Below are 20497 nucleotides of genomic sequence, written 5' to 3'. Positions count from 1 at the left end.
ATTAATTTAGTTATGTAAAATCCTATTGAAATTGGAGGATTTTCTGTTAGGGTTGGACAGGCAGGTGCAGGGGCATACATGTACTACCTGGTAGGAATTATACATGTAGATTAGCATGTTATTATCATGAACAAGCCCTGAAGTGCAAGGTCTTTTAATGGGTCTAATGTTTCTCCTGCATCCGCAGCAGCATTCGGGTGTGTTGTCTGTGAAAGACAACAGCAGGTGGTATTCATGAATAGGTGGACCAAATCAATCACATGATCAACAGTCAATGTTTCTCTGAACAACAGAGGGCTCACTTCACAAAGTTCTTCTGAAATCTACACCCTCTGATATTTACAAAAGTAAATGGATGTGTAAAAGGAGTATAAATGTACTGTCCTCACCTGAGCTGACAAGAATTGCTCCTGAACCATTGGAAACAAAAATGCCAAGCACTGTAACCGACTCATAAACAGACTGCCAGTACATGAACTGGTAAACACAGTATTGTACATGTACATGTACACTGTTCTAACTCATACAGTACATTATGCATGTACCGTATCATGTGAAAGGAACACAGTGACAGCAGAGATCAATTGTACATGTACACGCACGTAATAATTTCTACACAATTTATGCATACTCATGTACTGCACAATTTGGCCCATGTAGGCCTACATGTGCCGATATTACTACGGCCATGCTTACATGAATGTGTACATGTACAAGTATGTACATTGACATAATTCCATACATTTTTCATGGCAAATTCCTCAAATTACAATAGAGTCTATTCATGTACAGATTTCACTTGACCAGCATCATGTAACCCTTGCAACTGCCATTGGCTGATTTTTTTCTTCATGGCATGTATTTTGTTTCCCAGTATTTTTGTTGAACCTGGACTTGCATCGTTACCAAGGACACAGGTGAACTAAACAATGTAATGAGCAAGCCAAAAAATTCACTCTCTCTAGCTGAATTCTGAAGATGACATTTCCATTTTCTCGCCTTGGGGCACCACATTCCAACGGACTTTGACCAAGCAGGTGAATTGGTTCGCATTATCGGCAATGTCAACACTGCTTGCCAAAGATAATGGAACGGCACAGTTAACATTGCAAATATATCCTTGCCAGTAGAAATATAAATGATGGGAGAAGACAGGATGCTGAAGAGGCTGACAGACAAATATTAAAATGACTGCTTTTCGGCATGAAACCACAGGGCACACCTACAGATCATAAAATTGACATGAAATTTTCAAGAAGTATGTTGTTCATTTCACTAAATGTACCCTGTAGACCAAGACAGCCTGTGCTCCATTCGGCATCTTACTGTACAGTAATGGGTAAGCTGAAGACTGGAGCTTGTTTTAGAGAATGAACAGGACAAAGAGCTTGAACAGACATCAGACCTTTTAGTCCAATAAATACTCTGAACATTCAAGAAACAATCATGAACATACATGAAGCAATCATGAACATTTCCGCGATACAAAAGTGTACACACGCACATGTACGTATACTGTGCATGTATGGAAATGCTGTGAACTGGGTTTGTTCGTATCACAGTTCATTTGTACTAGCGGCGCATTGTAGCCTTACATACACATTAAAATGTACATGTACATATATATGTACATACACCATGAAGTGTGATTCCATACAAGCCTATCAGTTGTCAAGTTTGGACTGCTTATTGATTCATTACTTGGCAAGGCAGGTATCTATAATTGAAGCAGTTTTCCACTGACCTGGCAAAATGCACAGCACTCAATCACATTACGCACTCATGGCTAGCGACTGTCTAATTTACGAGGGATGCAAGGGATAAGATCCACAAGTAATCAGGAGGGCATTTCAACATAATTGCAGTCTGCACCATGACGAATGCTACGTGTGGGTACTTACTTTGGATATGCAACACATGCAGGAAGTTCGGAATCTTCTCGCCTCTTTCTTGACCATAGTGCCAAGATTTTTAGACCCTTCACTCCGTGTTCAAGGGAAGTCAGCAAGGTATTAGCACAGCAGCTATCAACTGCACCAACAGTTCAAGCCGACATGGATTATTCAATGCACCAGTCGCACGTGGAATAACAAATTTACGCTTACAGAGTATCTGAGGGGGTTTTGCACGGTCCTGTCAGCAAGTGTCGTGTTTGGAATCCACTAAGATCAGTGCACACACTACTTAATGTGACACCAGATACTAAGTCTACGTATGCTGAGGTGACGATGTGATCCAACACCAGGGTGACAAATCGGTGGCCCAGGCGACCGGTAGACTTGAGGGGTTCCAAGGAACTGTCTAGCGCCAACCACTTCACTGAGAAACAGACTCTTAGGAATCTACAGCCTCACATGAATAATCTATGCGTGTCAATATTGTTCATCACATGGGACAGTCGTTACATTGGAGCAGAAAGTGTTTTAACCTTAACTATGGCTGCCTGGTGTTTTTTCACATCAAAATGACGGCCACTCTGTCCATCTCGGAATGCAGCACTCTGGGTACACTCAATATTATTTTGAAAATGGAAAGACGAGATTTTGTTACAGAGTTTTTTATGTAAAGCAAGTAGAAGTTCAGTGCACAAACACGTAGGTGTTGTTTCTGAGCCCGTGCAAGATAACAGGTGAGTAAATTCAACATCAAGGAACATACCTGTGGGGGCACAGACTTGCAGCTATGCCAAATGTTCGAGATCAAACCTTGGCTTTGCACTGTACTTTTGAATAAGATATGCCAATAATTAATTCGCACATGTATCACAGAACTTTGCCAAGGTTTCTACATGTGAACTTGCAAAAGAAGTAGTAACTTCATAAAAATACATGGATGTAAGTACCGACACACCAGGTATTGAGCATGCAGAAATGAAGAACATTTCTCATGACATGTAGAAGATATACATGTACACATGTAAAACATGATGTGTATGCAAATCCATGTGTCAGAGAAGAAATATGTAAGGTCTCCAATCAACCACTGGTACCCAGCAATCACCAAATCTAACCACAAAACCACTAGACCCTACACATCCTATTCACCTACACAGCACCCAAACACTGGTAAAATACTACAGCACAAGAAAACCCTCCAGCACATTACCAATTACAATTTGTGACCATGATCCATTCATTTCTCAAAAAAAGCTGCCTTAGTTTATTCTCAAACGAATCTGCCTACCTGTCAATATGATCATTCCTCCTTGATCCACCAAGACCTTGGTCCGTTTGTAGTATGAGTTATATTCCAAAGAGCTGCAACCTTACAGCCTTGTAAGTAACCAGCAATTTTGTTATACAAATACAAAACCAACTCCAACTGTGAGTGCAGTGAGTTGAACATCGCCAATGCTTTTCCCTCCAACACACACACACATCAGCGCACACCTTTGCCCTCTGGACAACAATACTCCCAACTCTTTCAGTGGGTCTGTGCACGGACCTTCAGCAATTGTATAATGCTGAGGAATTATCACGCATCAATTCTAGCCTGGTTTACCATCCAGACTGAACACCAGTATGCATGAGTAAATAGACACAAAGAGGGAGACTACAGCTTTCAAACCGGGACAAAGTTTGTTCCTCACACATACATGTACATGTACCAATGTAAAATGAAATCAATAGGCCTAAAAGACATACAAACTGAATGTACCGGTGAATTGCTAAAAATAAAGGTTGAATTGTTATTTTCTGTGGTGTACAGGTGCATGTAAATGTAGCACTAAAACAATACATGTTTCTTTCTCCTTTAAATGCTTCTTATATTATATTTCCTTAAAACATTAATTTTAGAGAAAGTCATCTTTTGGAAATAGTAAGCCATGAAAATGAAATAGAAAGTTTCTCACAAATGATAAGTCTTGATTTATGCTACAGTGTACCTGTCAGATTTTAACATTTGAAAAAGAAAAACATCTAAATTTAGCAAGGCAAAGCATTTAACATATTTTGCTACTTACTGGTATTTTTTGTGGGGATCTAACATTTATTGTTTGATGGTTTTAGAAATTAAAAGTTTAGAAAGTATAACAGACACCAAAAGAGGAGTGTGGTCCAACCCAAAATATGATGTTCTTCATTAAGAAATTAGCATGACCCCAGAACTAGCTCTATGGCATGCATAATTCCTTTTATTAGAAAAGAAAATTTAATTAATGGGAAAGTTCATTTTTAAACATCTGTGAGGAAAAACCTTCAGTTTCCAGGGCAACATGGGGAAATGATTTGGTAAGGAATAACTTGAAGCTGGGAGGTGTGAGGTAAGGGGGTTGGGGAATCTTAGGGTACGAAAGTAGTCATGGGACACTATATATTAGCAAAGCTGGGTTAACAAACTATGAACATGTGGATGAAGCTACATGAAGAACTGAATTATGGTGGCCTTGCTTATAATGTAACCTTGACTTGCACAAATACTGGGCAAACACTGTCACCTGTGAATGCTATTACTGTGTTTTACTTGGCTGCAGAATGTCTGCACCAATGGGGGGGAAGTGTACTGATTGAAGCAACCTTGATATAACAGTACAGCTTGTAAAACAACAAATTGTCAATACGGGGTAGTCTGGTTTCCTGTCAGGCCAGACAAGTCTCCACAAAACCTTGTACCATGTACTGTATCTAACATTCTTCATATGGGGGGAGGGCTGGCAATGGATTCTGGGTTCCTAAACCGCCCACCTACCTGTACAAGAAATCACCACAAGACAGGAATTAATCGAACATTATCACCCCGTATACCAATGTTTCCTGGTCCACAAAGGCCACTGGTCTGTAGCGGTCAACCATACGACTGACTAACGCTATTACGTCAGAGCTGCCTAATGTAAGTCAGGAAAAGATTAGCCTTGGCTATTCTACTTTCGTATGCATGGATTCGAACTTTCATATAAATACACAAACGTCAAACTGAAACGAAAGAATTAAACATTTTCTCAGAATTGCTGCTCAGAGTTTTATTTTTTCATCAAATATTTCTAGTTATTTTTGTCTAGATGTGGTTCATGGGGTTTGTTTTGCTGGAGGTAAAAAATATACAAATAAATGTCAGAAAGTGTTATCTGTTTCAGGTTTCCAAACAGGGAAAATAAAAGCAGCTTTCAACTAGAAGGGTGATTTATGCAGGTTAGCTTATTATAAAGGGTATAGTCAGCGTGATCAAGTTAATGAGTTAACCAGATCCTTGACTTCTATTACATAATCATTTTGCTGATGTAAAGTCTAGAAACTTCCAGAAAAATGGCCTGTGCAAATGAAATTCTATTATCTTGGTAACAAAATATTCCAGCAATCCTACTAGTATTTCCTTCTCTTGTTACTCAGTCCTTCAATTAACACGATAGAACTTTCTAATTTGGCATATGCATTTCCATGGCAGCCTGATCCCTGTTGTTGTCAAGGAACTCCTCCAATCATGAACAGAATGAAGAAAGTGGTTAGTAATACATTGTAGATTACTAGCAGGCAAATTTTAAATTTTGGTCTTTTGTAAGGAGATGATCTTCAAAAAACAATCTGTGCCCCAGAGCCAGGTAAGATCTTCCACCTGAGATTGCACTGAAACTTAATCTTTCTCCTTTGTCCCCTTCCCTCCAATAAGCATCCAATTCCTGTCTTTTCAGGTTATGAACCTCCAGCTTTTCAAATGTACAAAAATAAGTCTTTCTTGTTTCAGAATGGTGCATATCCATTTCAACTGGCACCAAACACTGTGACAAACAACTCTGGTCTAGCTGGGGATTTGCCATTCAATACCCCAACGTCAAGAAAAATCAATAACTTAAAAACAAGTGGCCATCTTGTACTATCCCCTGACTTCTTTTGGCATATGAAATGAAAACAAATCTTCGCAATCATACAACTGTCTTCCTTAAATAAAAATGAATTTAGAAAAGGGAAAATCAGATATTTGGGACAAATTCGAGTATCATAACGTGCCTGTACCTCTACAGTTTTCTGACAAAGCCTGTGATCACTAAATGAATATATTACCCCATGTACTGACTGACAATGAACATTATGTCTGAGCAACTACTCCCATCTCTATTCACTGTATTTTTGTAACTTTTGGATTTCAATTGAAAGGGGTTGACACAATGGGGTCGTCTGTTATGAAAGGTGGCATTATGAAAGAATTGAGAGAGAAGGTTGGTATCAGTTTTGACATTTGAAGCAGCAGTGAAAATACAGCATTTGCAACTTAAGGATTCTGTTTTTCAGTAGGCAATACATTTATGAGGCCAAATTTGGAAGTAACCTGAAATCCACTGACGCTGTCTATCATGCAACAGGATAAAACTACATTAACGAACAGAAGTATTTCAACACGTTAGTACCGTGTCTCTACCAAGAAACAGCTGTACCGTGACCCATTATGAGCAAACAAGTTCAGGAACAAAAATAGTTGTTTAATCTGTTACAAACACAATGAATATCCAATACAAACAAATCTTGGAAGTCCGAACTGACAAAAAAACTTGAAAAGCACTCAAGTTTTGTGTTATTTCACTGTGCAAAATATTTAGGCAATAAATACCATATCTTGGTGTCAAGAAGCACACATCAACAGCTTGACATTATTTAGTTCTTTCAGAAAGGCATGTGTACATGTACAGTAAATTAACTGTATAGGAATTACTGTATGAACTCATTTGGAAGCATGTTTGTTCATGCACACAACGCGGCAAGGCACTCCATGTAAGAATGCAGAAGCTCAAATCCTTGACAGTACAGCCATTCCCTAAATCAAGTCCAGGACTCACTTCAGACTAATGACAGTTGCTCCTAAGATGGTTACTATGGCAACAAGACATCAACATAGTCAGGCAATTTCAATTTTCTGCACAGGAACTGCAGAATATCTGGGGTTTTTTTAAATAGTTGCTCTTTGAAGGTAATAACATCTGCATATTCTACATTCTAATGACTACATTTCACATTTCTGACATTACTACAGAGAAATAAATTCCAAATAGGGTCAATGCATCACTTTTTTTTCCTTGAAAAGTTGGAACTCCTAATATGAGCACAGGCTCTGGTAACTATCGCTTATCCATATGATGCACAGTGTATGCAAATAAAACTGAGGTCAAGATTGTTTTTACAGCCCAGTTGGCACTCAATTCATATCTTTCAATGGTCAGGGCTTGAGCTAGTCATTTGTGCAGTCTCGTAATAGTGCAAACATCTTGTTACTGCATCCAGAAAGGTCAATAACCCTAGTTTTATGCCTTGTTTCTAGGAAAAGGGTGCGTAAGAATGTACATTGGCCCTGAAGGTACATTGTGATTAGCGAACTGAAAAAATATTTTCCCAACAAACTTTTACAAATTATTTCTAGAAAAACATGAATAAATGCAGCACTCTTTTGTTTCAATTAATCTTCCCAAGGGGATCTAACAATTTTGGTTAGAATCTTCTACTATTTTATTTTAATTTTTTTACACATTGTGAATTTTTTCAAGCATTTTTCTTATAAATGGAAGTGCCAAACATTTTTAAGACTTAATCTTTTTGCCAAGTCATCAATTTCTTTGTGATGATCATGAATTTCTGATAGATAATCATCTACATTTTGCTATGTTACAAAATGAATGTGGCATCACCATAAAAAATCATAGCCTCAAACATCTACATGTGCACCTGTACGTTGAAAATTTAACAAAGACAAGCCCTTCCATTCATTCTTTGATGAAGTACTGGTGAGGCGAAAAGAATACTTGAACAAATTTCCATAAATACCCGTACAATTATTCCAATTTCCTCTGAATTACAAATATCTATCAACTCACATGATTTCCAATGGAACAGCTCTTGTTGGTTGTTTTAACAGACATCATTCAGCTGTGCAAGGCAAATTCCCAAACCCCTGCACTTCAACCATATCCAGGAATCATGACTGAATACTATTACTTCAAGTAGGCGGTGCAGCGGAGCTACTGCTAAGAAAAACTGTGTAACACGATGCTTTGGTTGCCTCAGGGCACAGGTCTTCAAAATACTGACAACCTGTGCTCCCTTGGTTATGCTATAGCTCAATGTTAAAATGCTAACAATCTACCTTGCACGTTCCCATAAGATCCACATGAGTCCCGTTTGGAATCTACCCCATGTGACCTGAGTGATGACCTCTGACCTATGCCTGTTGAGGTATCATGGCGCCATGAATGAGGTCTGGATTACCAGCCTACATAAACTGATGACTGTTGATCAATTGTGCAAAGTGTTGAAGCATGACCAGAGAGCCTGCATAGTGTTGACATAAGACTGAAGTGCTGGCCCATACGCAGGTGTGTTTTTTCAAGTTTGTCATCAACTCTCACATTTTCTCTTTCATGCTACCTATTTTGCACCTACATGTAAAAAAGATTAAAGAACGGGCCATGCCCCCTACAGAGTCAAATTTTGTTTTCACTCCCAAAATAGTGTCATTGCTTTATAGAGCTGTTAAAGATTTTTTACTAGGTGCAGGAAACTTCTTTAAAAGAAATCACAAAGAACTGTGTGTGGCTTGGGAAAAAAAACAAAAGTTGGAATGGTTAGTGAAACTCCAACCAAACTGACCCAATACCAACAGTAGTCACTAACAAAACTTGGTCAACATCACAGACTGATGCGATAAAATTTTCACCATGTTTATGATAAACGCACACTGCCATTCTTACTGAAATGCTCCTTTCAGAGTTATGGACAGGACACAACACCTTGTCTTTTCATCCAGACAAAATATGACCAAATTGAGAGGGGTACCTGTGTATTTGTGGATCCCATAAGGAGAATCAAGACAACTTTTTACAGTAAATTTGTTTCAGTTTGCATTGTCTTTTATGATCTATCACTCAGTTCTGCATCTTTATAAGCCTTACCGCAAATACTGCATGGGTGATTTTGCACAATGCCTTTCTACCATTGCTTATGGAATAGACACTAATGTTATTGTGGGTGAAAATATGATGCTGGTTCTTGTTGATTTACACTGTACAAGATTCTTCACATGTTTAAGGCATTTTTCCCCAAAAAGTGGCTCTGGCAAACTGCAACACGTTGTTTCAAATTCGCTCTGAACACATCCAACACCTGAATAAAATCTCTCATTATGCAAGAGTCAAGATTCCCCAACAATGTTTCAATGAAGTGAAACAATGTCCATGTATTTGGGTCCAATCAGAAGCTGCAGATCCATCACAAGGATCAGGAAGCGCCAACATGTACATGCACAAAAGAGCTGTGACCAAGAAAGCACAAAAATGTAGAGCTTCACTGAATGTGCAAAAAGCGCCCTCTTGTGTCAAATCAATACCAGTCAATAGGTTGACTTGTGTCCCCTTTAACTTATTTGAAACACGTACAGCCAGTACGAATACATGTACATGTATATGTGAAAGCACTTTATTAAATGAGACACAAGTACATGTACAGTAGCAACTACTGAAAGACAGCTTTAATGTAAAAGCAGGTTCACTTCAATTTTAACGCATCCAATGAACTGTCCAATCAGTCTGAAGTACCGGTACTTGATTTACATGTACTCAGGTGTTCAGGTGAACTCTCTTCATTATTTGTTTTCCGTCACAACCTATGGCTGCTTGAAGAAGTAAAAATCCCAATGTTTATTCTGTAAAACACACGGGGGGGGGGGGGATTTCACATAGATATACAACTGAAATCACCTACCGGTACTCGGTACACTCTCTTTGGTGGAGCAAACAGTCCAAAACGCATCCGCATCCTTGCCGTCCTCATGTAAGAGCAACGGATTTTCACAGGCTCCGAGAGAGACACAACAGATCCCCTTGATGACGTGGAAATGTTATCCATGGTCTACGTGTCTGGTGCAAAATGCCTCGCCGACTTCTTTATTATTCATAATTCAGTATGTGGAGATTTCATAGTTTAGCGCATAGGATTATCTTTGGAGATGACGAGCTTGCCACGTTCACGCTCTGTGAAACAATTTGTTTGCATCCACTTGGGTATCTGCAATTACTGAATACTCCTGAGATCAAATTAAGCACACAAAGGGCCCGAGTAATGCTACATCAACAGCTCAAACGATATGTACAGTACTTCCACTAATGCATTAATGATTACTGTATGCCTGGAATCCTTTCGCAATGCAGTTACTGGGAAAAACAACTTTGACAACAATAGTGCAGTAGCAGAAGTTAAAACGTGGTGAATAGTCGTGTTATCACAGCATGGGACTGATGAGTGAAACTCAAACCAAGCCTCACCAATGATGAAAACTGGTAATGTAAAAGACTCATTATATCACTTCCATCTTGATGAGCAAGCAGACCATGAAGCAGTTCACTCAAAGACAATCTTTTCCGGAACCGACAAATTCTGCAGAAGTAGAAGTGGTTCTCAAATTTCCTGTCACCATGACAACTTCCATGTTAAGGTTCAAGTGCATGTACAGTAGATTCCCAGAGGCCACTTACTAACTGTAGTTCTACATGAACCTCAGTTTGTGGTACACAATGCAGTCATTGTTATTCCAACCACTGAATACTCACTCCGATCAGACTAAGCTGTAGATGTCATCCAAGGAGGAGGGGGAGGGGAGAAGGGAGAGAGGGGGGCTCTTTCTCTGACAGAAAGAGACAAATTCTACTGATTCCAATATTTCAGGTGTGGCGACACTGTCAACTGTACCCAATCACAAAAAAACCACAAAGTCTTGATGTTCTCCAGATGGCATACAGAGAGTTTGATGTTTGCCATGTGTAGTAAGAAGTGATGTAATGGAGGTCAATGTGCATCACAAGAAAAGTTGCCGTATTATCCCCATATGAGCTTTCCCGAGTTATTGCCAAATGCCCAAACTCACAAGAAGATTTAAGACAGGTGAGTAAATCTTGAGAGAGTAATCACACTGTCGAACAGCGGTAACTGTCCCAGGAGAGAAAAAATCATATCCATAGTGCACGAAGAGACAACTCTGATATTTCCGGCGCTTCAGCTGTTTATTTGTCTGTGCTTGCAGCGCGTACACAAATCTCTGCTTCCATAAATAGCTGCAGTCATGGTGTGCTGAGACAGGAGGAAACAGACGGTTGACTGGAAGAACGCAAGAATGGCTCTTAGCAAAATAAGATCACTAGACACTTCCACACAGCATCTGTCCTCGATCTGAAATTTGTCGGTAATGTTACTGGGATTTCACTCTACAACTATGAGAAGATCGTGGTTGGGGTAAGGTCTCCAAGACATGTACAAATTACACTGAGGCCGAAGAGCCTTACATGTATGTAAGAGAAATGAGATGTGCGAGGAGTCAGACAGCAAAACGTGACTGTTCTCTGTCGCAACATCTTCTCAATTAAACAACTACTGATAAACAATGTACCAGAATGATGTCTGGATGGTACATGCAGCACAAGTATGCCGGTGCAGTGTGCTGGTGCAGGTACAATGTACATTTGTACCTGTGTGTGTGTACCTTCATGGAGGGTTACGCTCTATGTGAGCAAACCTATGGATCACAACACAGGCCAGTCTGGTAGACATTCCAGCAATAAACAGTCATCGTCCTCACAACCAGCTACCAAGGGTTGCTTGGGTCATTTGGGGGGATCAGGTATTCCAAGACTGCAGGGGCTGTATTGCAGCACATGCATGACTCAGTCCAAATAACTACTGGGGATTTTCATTTGTCTGATGGGCAAAGAGAAGTCCATCAAAACAGGACAACTTTTTCAAGCTTCCAGTTGCTAAACAAATAAGTTGGGGGGGGGGGAAGATTTCACGATTTGACAATGAACTGCAGCAGGTCATTCATACTGAAACTCAACTCTTAAGTTCCTGGGATAAATCAGGCAAGCAGGTCATTTCTGTTTCATCCAATCTAGATGAAGTAATCCAAGCCGAGTTGAAGTATATATGTCACCACCAGCAACAAATATTTCAAAAGTGGCTCGGTATCCAGTTTCTAATTTAACGAAACAAGTGAACACATCAGGAGCACATCAGTTACCAAGAATAACATGAACATGCAGGCCTACAGTATGTACATGTACATAATATGGATTTGATCACGCAGTCACTTATTCATTTTCAATTGAAACTAACCGGAGCCACTTCATGTCTCTTTGCCAAATTGTTCTTTTCTCAGTTAATTGTCATCATATCAACTATCGGTACATGTACTGGTACTGTGAGCACAAATGGTGATGAAAGATTTTTTTGAAGACACTGAGAAACTGGTGTAGATACCAGAAGGAGGCCTCAAAATTCCAATATCAGTTCAGAAACTCTATTCATGATGGCAAGATTGAAGAAGATTAATACCTCCATTCCTCCATTTGTAGTTCCATCAGCCCTACCCGAGGGTTCATCTTAACTTTAAGACATTGACATACATACATTACTAGTCCATGGACATAATTATAATGTCCTTGTCAGCTCACTGCACAGATTCCAATCATTGCTAGTCAGGCACTCATCTCTCAAAGGTCAGTAATTAGGTGATCACTTGGGAAAGCCCGGCATCCAGATTTAAGACCACCCGCTAGAAGATGCATTAGAGGCCACTGACATCTTCCTTTATTACATATTAACAAAGGAGTTATGGAATTAAATGCAAAACTCGAATGGTACATCCAACACAATGACAATGTACACAGTAAACAATTTCAAATGAAAGTCAGTGGTACATGTAACCTGTACCTGAATCTATCTCCTACAAATTGGATTAAAACAATCTTCTGAACGACTTCAGGAGGCAGATTCTTGTTTGCTACAGTCACAATCACGTAGATAATGATATGAGCTTGAAATTACTCAGCATAGATCTCCCCACCCCCCCAGCCGAAGTGCACCCTCTCTGGCAAAGGCAAGACATGCTAGAGGCAAGTTTCCAAGTGGTCTCATTGATGCATCCACGGTACATACATGTACATGTACCTTGCAGTTCAGGGTACAAGTTCAAACAGAAACTGGTCACATCTTTCTCAGCACGTCCTACACCAAACATGCAAATCCTGTTTGCACATATGGGAAGTTCCCAGTGAAGGGCTGTCATTGCTTTGCAAACCACGCCTTCATTTGTTGTTCCTGCACGGAGCTGATGGCAGTTAGTACAGTACTTGTCATTTTGATCATTTTAGGGAATAGATCGATTGCGCCCACTAAGCCATGTGATGTACATGTATAGTGCGTATCAAATATCAATAAACATGGTGTAATCCTATAGCAGCGAGCGTCATAAGTGTAATTTACCACATACTCAGACTTCTGATGTGCCGAGGAAGAAACCGAAAATCGGCTTCATTTTTTTGTTAACCACACTCCAAACACACTGTGCTATGGGAGGATGCCACGCTTGTTGATGTACCCTGTAAATTGATACCCAAAATACCGGTAGGTCACATGACTTAGCAGGCACAATCAATCTTCTGAATCATAGAGCAAGGATATGACTGAACGGAGCAAGATGACTCCTTCATTTTTTGTCCTCACCTCTGAGAAACTGTCACTGCTATCAGTGGTAGTGAGATGATTATGTTATGAATAGCGCCCTCAACCATTTGCTCAGACCGTAGTTTCTTACCTCAATTTGAAAAAGTTCAGATGAACTCCATGAATATTTCTTCAAACAAACAGCATTTCGATCAATTTTAGGTCATGCTTTACGGCAACAGAAAGAAAAGCCGCAACACTAACTGTGAGGTCAAATTGATTCACAGCATCTCAGGTTTGCCAATTAACTATTTTGAGGAAAAAATACAGATAGCATCGCAATATTAAATTCCCCTCACAGGGAGTGATGGCATAAATATACACAGCAGAAGTGCACCTGACACCTTTAGAAAACACGCATGACATAACATTAATGTTGAAACTGCACAGAGAAAAGGCCAGATTATAACTGGACCATCTCAGCATGGGTAGATCGAAGAGATACCAATGACTAATGGATGGTGAAGGGTGGGGGAGACATAAAGCAAAAGGAGGAAAATTGATGGAGTGAGTAGGGGGTCATGGATGGCATTGATTACAACAGCTCGGGTGGCTGTTTGCATTGTGGCATCAGCCAATCTTTCAACTATACATGAAGGTTACAGTCACTCAGAAATTATGAAGTTGAAGAGAAAAAGAGCAAAATATATGTCCATGTCCGGTATATCCCTTACAAGTGATTCTGCAGAATGTTTTCCATCAAAACATGGAACAAATGAAACCAAATGTTGTAAAAACAATCAAAAGTTATTTCCATGTACAAACGTTGCGAGAAACATGAACCTGAAGAAATCCCAGCATTCAATTCAGGAGGCTGATTGTATCCAGCTGATATATTCGGTATTCCATTCAGCTCTGTGTTCCAGAACCTGATGTAGAAACTCAGAAACCTACCTGTATCACTGCCACACAGCTGGATATAACATTGATCTCCTGGACTTTGAGGTTGAAATAATGACCTCTGACCTGATTCAGAAGCCAGATGTCAGTAACATCTTATAACCTCGTTGGGTATTGAAAAAGAACAAGTTAAACTTGTGCAAGTCTTACCCACAGTAAAGACACAACATTGTACAATGTCCAACACAGGGTTTTGAAAAATCTCAATGTGATCACAATAGGATGAAATTTACCCCGGTACTGATGTACATGTACACCATGTTTAATGTGACTGGCTGTCAAAGCCAGTCACATTAAGTGGCCTTTGGATAAGATAGTGGCCTTCACTGGCCAATCACTTCCACAAGTTCATTGAGATCCAACAATTCTACAAGCAGAAATAAATCGGTTGTTTGAGTTACAATAGACATGACAACCCATTGTACATTTCAAAAAAAAATTATTTAATTTTGAAAATAAAACAGGAATTCAGGTCCAAGGGTTAGTGTCCATCACATCATAATTTCTTCATCCTAGGTGATAAGAAATTGATAGACCAAAAATGAATAGACAAACAAATTCATACGAGTAAAGGCTTCAGTCATGGTACCGTATCACATTGTTTTTTTCAATGCACAAGGCAACAGCAACGGCAATGTTGGGGGAACTGGAACAAATTTCTTTGTTGTGCTTAATTTCTTGAACAACAGAGGGCGCCATTCATTTTTAATGGTGGCATTCCTAAGATCACTCATTTTGAGGTGCTTTGCATCTTTGTTAAAAGTCATAAGTTTTGTACTTACGGGAGAGTTGTCAATGGGCATTCGGGCAGGCGTTGTGTAAGTTTGCTGCTCCCATTTGGATGCAACCTCCAGCGTTTCCATGGTTTTCTGGTTAATACTTTTGCTCCCATCCATAAGTGTAGCTTCATAGAATTCTTGAATGTCTAATGAGTAGAGAAGTGAAAAAAAAAAGGTTCCATGAGTATTTTGTGCATGGTGGACAATTGTAGACAACTACATGTATGACCAACAAAAATGTCTTGCACAATCCTCTCCAAATTCTAAAACACAAAGCAAGATGTGCTAATATTTTCTGGGCAGTACTTGCCCATTTTTTTTTGTCTGAAATTCTGGGCTGAAGTTACCGGTATCAAATTTGAGCACTAAAAAACTTTTTTTTATCAATTCTACAACATTTCATGATGCGTTTTAATATTACCCTTTTGAATATTCAGTTTTACAATGACCTCAGAACCAAGCGACTTCAGATGAAAGTGAAGAAGTTTAAAGATCTACACACAGAATCCTTGTTCTGCAGGCATTGTAAATGCCAAAAGAAAAACCTGCACCACATCTAAGTACATTTGGCAGGATGAATCTACCAATAATGATGCAACAGATACATAAATGATAAAACTTACACTATAACATACAGCATTCACAACACAACACTCAAGACTGTACAGCATAAAGCATAGCATGAGAAAGTGTTACATCTAAATAGCGCCCTCTTGTGACCCAGAAAGAAAATGATTGATTAATGGGTGGCAGATCACTGATAGTGCATTGTAATCATTGAAGCATGTACATTTGCCTGCATGATAACTCAATGGAAACCGAGTTAACAGAGATAACGAAAATAATGCCCTGCGGGAGATGGAAGAACTCAGCCAAAATGCATTCAGGGTGCATGCAACAGACAAGACGCCCTGTGTCTTGTAGACTTTGTAAAAAAAAATCTAAAAATCTAGAAATAACGGGCAAAACAAAAATTCTAAACAAATCATTCTCTAATGCATCTTATTTTTTACTTCATTTCAGAAACTGTGATAGTTGATTTAAAGATCTCTCTGGAAATCTTATATCAACATGGTTACATGTAAAGTTTTATCGTTGTCCGGAAAATCAAATACGTTTGTCTGATGTATGGCAAAATAACTGCAGCAATCCGGTCATGCCTTGTTGCACATGCTTATCGATCACAAATAAAATATTCACAATTCATAGTTTGATTGAAATGATTGTGTCAGTGGAAATATAAGGTATGCAGGGTAATTGTAACATCTAGCATGGATCATTAGGAAGCTGAAAAACTCTGGTGACTGGAGAATAAATCTTGGAAAAGTACGGAGGCAGAAATTCTTTTCTGTTGGACAGCAAGATTAACCAGATTCATCTACATGCATTGCACATTTTTTGTCGATATTATAAACTGTACCATTTCATATAAATTCATGTTATTAGTATGCTCCCTTGCTGCAAGCTTAAGTTACCAGGGTATAAAGAACTGCCTCACATTTTGTATGCTTGAATTTTTCTTTCTTCTTTGTCAAATAAGGTCAAGGGTCAAACTCATGAACTTTTGTCCCCACCACTGCAAAGGTCTCCGGTCACCATGGTCTTCAAACTCAAAGTGAACAGCAGCAAAATGTCAAATTCCCTGCATACAACCCAAATCTGGGGATTGAACTTTTTTGGCTTTACATGAAAAACAGGATTTCTGGGGCTTACTTTGATCAACTGGTAACAAGACACAGGCGTCCTGAATATCTGCAAAACATTTGAAGAAAAAAAAACACAGGGAGTAGGCAGTCAAAACCTCTATCACACAGTGCAATAAGCATTTTATTACTTGTTAGAAGACAAAAAGAGTTTACTAATGAGGTGAAATTCAGATTTTGACAAAATGGCTGATGGAATCAGAATGAAAGTGATGAAAAATGAAGTCAATGACTCAAAATGAGAAATTCCCTCGTAGCTTTGGGTTAAAGCAGGTTGTAAGTTCAGGTGTTTATTTCTTATCCTCTGCCCTGATTCATTTACATGTACACATACACTTAATGTGCTTCAGGGGCAACTGGATTTTTATTTTGAGAGACTCCTATCTTGTAGTAAATCTTTTACAAGACTAGTCCTTAGGGTCCAGACCAGTAAATAAGCTGCCATAGACAACAGTGAAATATTCCCACTTCAAAAACTCAGGGAAAATACTCACAGCTTTCACAAGTGTTGCATATCAAATTAAAACTCACTTAATTATCTTTCACTTTCCTTTCAATTTTCAGTGGCTTAGCCAATGACTCTTGAAGATACTTCTCTCCAGAGAAAATCATCCCTCAAAACAGTCATGAGGCCTATCGCAATTTTGAAAATTGATGCCTACACTCCATTGCAACATACAGCAATTTGGAGGGCCCCTTTTGGTCAGATACCTTCAGAAATACAAGCTGGCAGTACTGCCCCTGGATTCCATCCTCCTTAACAAACCATGCAGTCCACATGCCACAAAATGCTCTAATAGCAGAGAATTTGACAACCTACAAATCGTGACTCAGTCCGCACAGGCAAATTTGGACCTATTTACTGGCCTGCAACCTTAGACATTAGTACAGTAACATGATTACTAGCCAATAGCCATACCGGTATGAAGTACTTGTATATCCCGAAATGCTGCTTGCCTTGATTGATACTGGTACATGTACAGCTCTGATGTTTATACCCATCACAAATTCACAAATTCTCAGTTTCATACCAGTTCCATACATGTACAAGTCTTGTACTTTTGTTTTAAATGGGGCCTTTATGGTTTCTGTAAAATGTGAAGATTTTTTAAACCGTAGAAATGCTCAGAAGTGACCCCTTTCTGAAAAATGGACATACGGTTAGCACGTTTTTAGGAAAGATGTTGATAGCTTTTTAACACTCAACTCACTGATTGAACAAGGATTTGCAAGCAAAGTTTTAACCCATGCCTGAAACTAGCACACCCACTTTGCAATACATGTACATGGTGTGAAGAATTTCAATCAGAAAAAACTATTTAAAAAATGAAACTCGAGGGCTTAACTTTGCAAACCACAACATATTCAATTGTTAAACATACATGTACAATGTACAACAATGTCAACAGTTTCCCAGAGATGTTAAGCAGAAAATGTTGGTTAGTATACAGCAAATTCAGATGGTACCCAGGACATACATGTATATGTGTGCTTGTAAGTAACCAAATACAGAGAAAACCAGTCCTTATTCATGTACTGTATTTTGATTACAACTAAGCCATTTGTGTTAAGCAAATATTGTTGGCACTTGGCAGAACTCTGTGGGAGGAAGCATTTATTTGATTGTTATATTAGCCCAGCGTTAGTCTGTTCTGCCTGTCTGTTAGTAAAGGGTGGAAATGTGCCAAATGGAGGGGGCTGTGGAGGACAGAATTGGGAGAAGGGAATTAAACTATGTGTAAGCAGATTGAAAGAATCAGCATTATAGGAATCAGGACGTTAGGAAGCTTTCTCTGAAAATTCATAGACAAAATAAACAACAAAGGCTCAAATATAATATTCAGTCTTAACCCTCCATCCACATGGCGACTCCTGAAGTGTAACATCACAAAAAAAAGTGAAATACTATTCCAAGCTTTTTTAAGGAAATCATGATATATAATAAATATATGATACTAACAAATAACCACCGAGAGATTATTTACTAAAAGTTTCAATTCTTTGAAAGCTACTGACAGGAAAAGAGGATATTTTTGCACATTATCCCAGAGCTGAGTGTCATTTTCAAGTACCGGTACTCTACACCTAATCACTGTTTAAAGTAAAAAAAACTTGGATTTAATTTCTACATATTTCAGGTTTCCTGTTTGCTCAATATCTTTTTCTAAATTAATCAACTAACCAGATATGCACATGTACTATGTGTAGTCATGGTAGTAGGTCTTCGTAATCAACATCTTCTTTTTTTTTAATTCCATGAATAGAGGTGAATTACACCGGCATGGTGATGGAAAAACAGAAAACTGTCCATCAATTTCAGCTGAACGTGTACATGCACAATATTGAGAAGATTTCATCTTTTGTAGCCATCCTTAGATCACGAAAATAGCTTTCCCTGGGGGGTAGTGAGGCAAAGAATACCTCATGCATTCCAATAAGGAAGGAACCCTGTGGCGATTCAACGGCCAGTTTGCTGACATTCCACACAAAAGGCTGAGCAGATATACTGGTTTGATTTCAAGGTTTCAGTGAAGGCACAGCACCATTTGATGACAGGAACAAATACACATGTACAGCTACAGTACATGGTCTTCAAATTGTCTTTCTCTCTTGTATCAAATACCACCAAGTGAATTTTGCTGCTTGTCTCTAAAAAATGAAATTAATATCATACATGTACCGGTATATAATCCACCAAATGTGCTTCCTGTTTTTAAAAATACATTTAATTGAATCAATCATTTTCAACCAACTGCAGCACTGTGTAATGCCTATAATCACAAAATCAATCAAGGCAGATTTTGTCATATTTTACTGGCACCTGTACTGGTAGGTACCTTAAAATATATATATACATGTAGCTGATAAAATTCCTTTAACGGTAAATTTTTCTCCAAAACAGTGAAATGATACTTGCACTGTGAAATATCGAGAAGGTTGTAAGTTCATGGGACGGTTGTAGGGGTATAGCTCGGTCTGAGCTATATTTAGCACCATTCGCCAGCGATGTGATACCCACTAACGCACGTACATGTAAACCATCCCGAGTATAATTTCTGGGCATTATCACTTTACCATCATCCTTAGAAAGTGCTTAGAAAGTGATCGCTTTTTCATACGTGCTTTCAGGAATGACTTCACTGTTTAATATCTGTGCCTCAATAGGAAGAGAAACAAAACAATTTCAGTTTTAAAACCATAACTACGCTGAACCCAACAAGGTTATGCAGGATTTCAATGGTCCCTAGGGGGTTAACCATGCTGAACCCAACAAGGTTATGCAGGATTTCAATGGTCCCTAGAGGGTTAACCATGCTGAACCCAACAAGGTTATGCAGGATTTCAATGGTCCCTAGGGGGTTAACCATGCTGAACCCAACAAGGTTATGCAGGATTTCAATGGTCCCTGGGGGTTAACCATGCTGAACCCAACAAGGTTATGCAGGATTTCAATGGTCCCTAGGGGGTTAGGGTGCAGGGCCTACTTATTAGAAAAGTAGTGCTGGTATACAGTAAATGTTTATGGAGTGGGATTTCAGGGACATGAAGTTCCGGTTTGGGTACTTCTTGGATTTAAAATTCTGTTCAAAGAATTCCATTCATTATCAAATCTTGTGAACTGACGGTTCAAATGTGTACTGAACATACC

The 20497-nt window shown here is 39.0% G+C and overlaps 1 protein-coding gene across 9 annotated transcripts in view; it reads right to left on the bottom strand.

The window, feature by feature from the left end:
• The window catches only part of LOC110981686 (disks large homolog 2-like), a 70544-nt gene that overhangs the window by 35224 nt on the left and 14823 nt on the right, over positions 1-20497 (bottom strand). For 3 of the 9 annotated variants that reach the window (XM_022239476.2, XM_022239478.2, XM_087145542.1), the window contains 2 exons: positions 16859-16897; positions 15149-15291 (listed from right to left, as the gene is read on the bottom strand). In XM_022239476.2, coding sequence (XP_022095168.1) covers positions 15149-15291; positions 16859-16897 — 182 coding nt within the window. Of the gene's footprint in view, positions 1-1901; positions 1974-3183; positions 3387-7795; positions 7994-9677; positions 11238-15148; positions 15292-16858; positions 16898-20497 lie in introns of those variants that run through there. The other 6 variants (XM_022239477.2, XM_022239479.2, XM_022239480.2 and 3 more) reach the window with 5 other exon arrangements.

This window comes from Acanthaster planci, linkage group LG14, assembly GCF_054643075.1.
Source record: "Acanthaster planci isolate LZ-2023a linkage group LG14, COTS_SCS, whole genome shotgun sequence".
Lineage (NCBI taxonomy): Eukaryota > Metazoa > Echinodermata > Asteroidea > Valvatida > Acanthasteridae > Acanthaster > Acanthaster planci.
The sequence above is the reverse complement of the archived record's forward strand: the minus strand, read 5'-3'. Positions and strand labels throughout refer to the sequence as shown.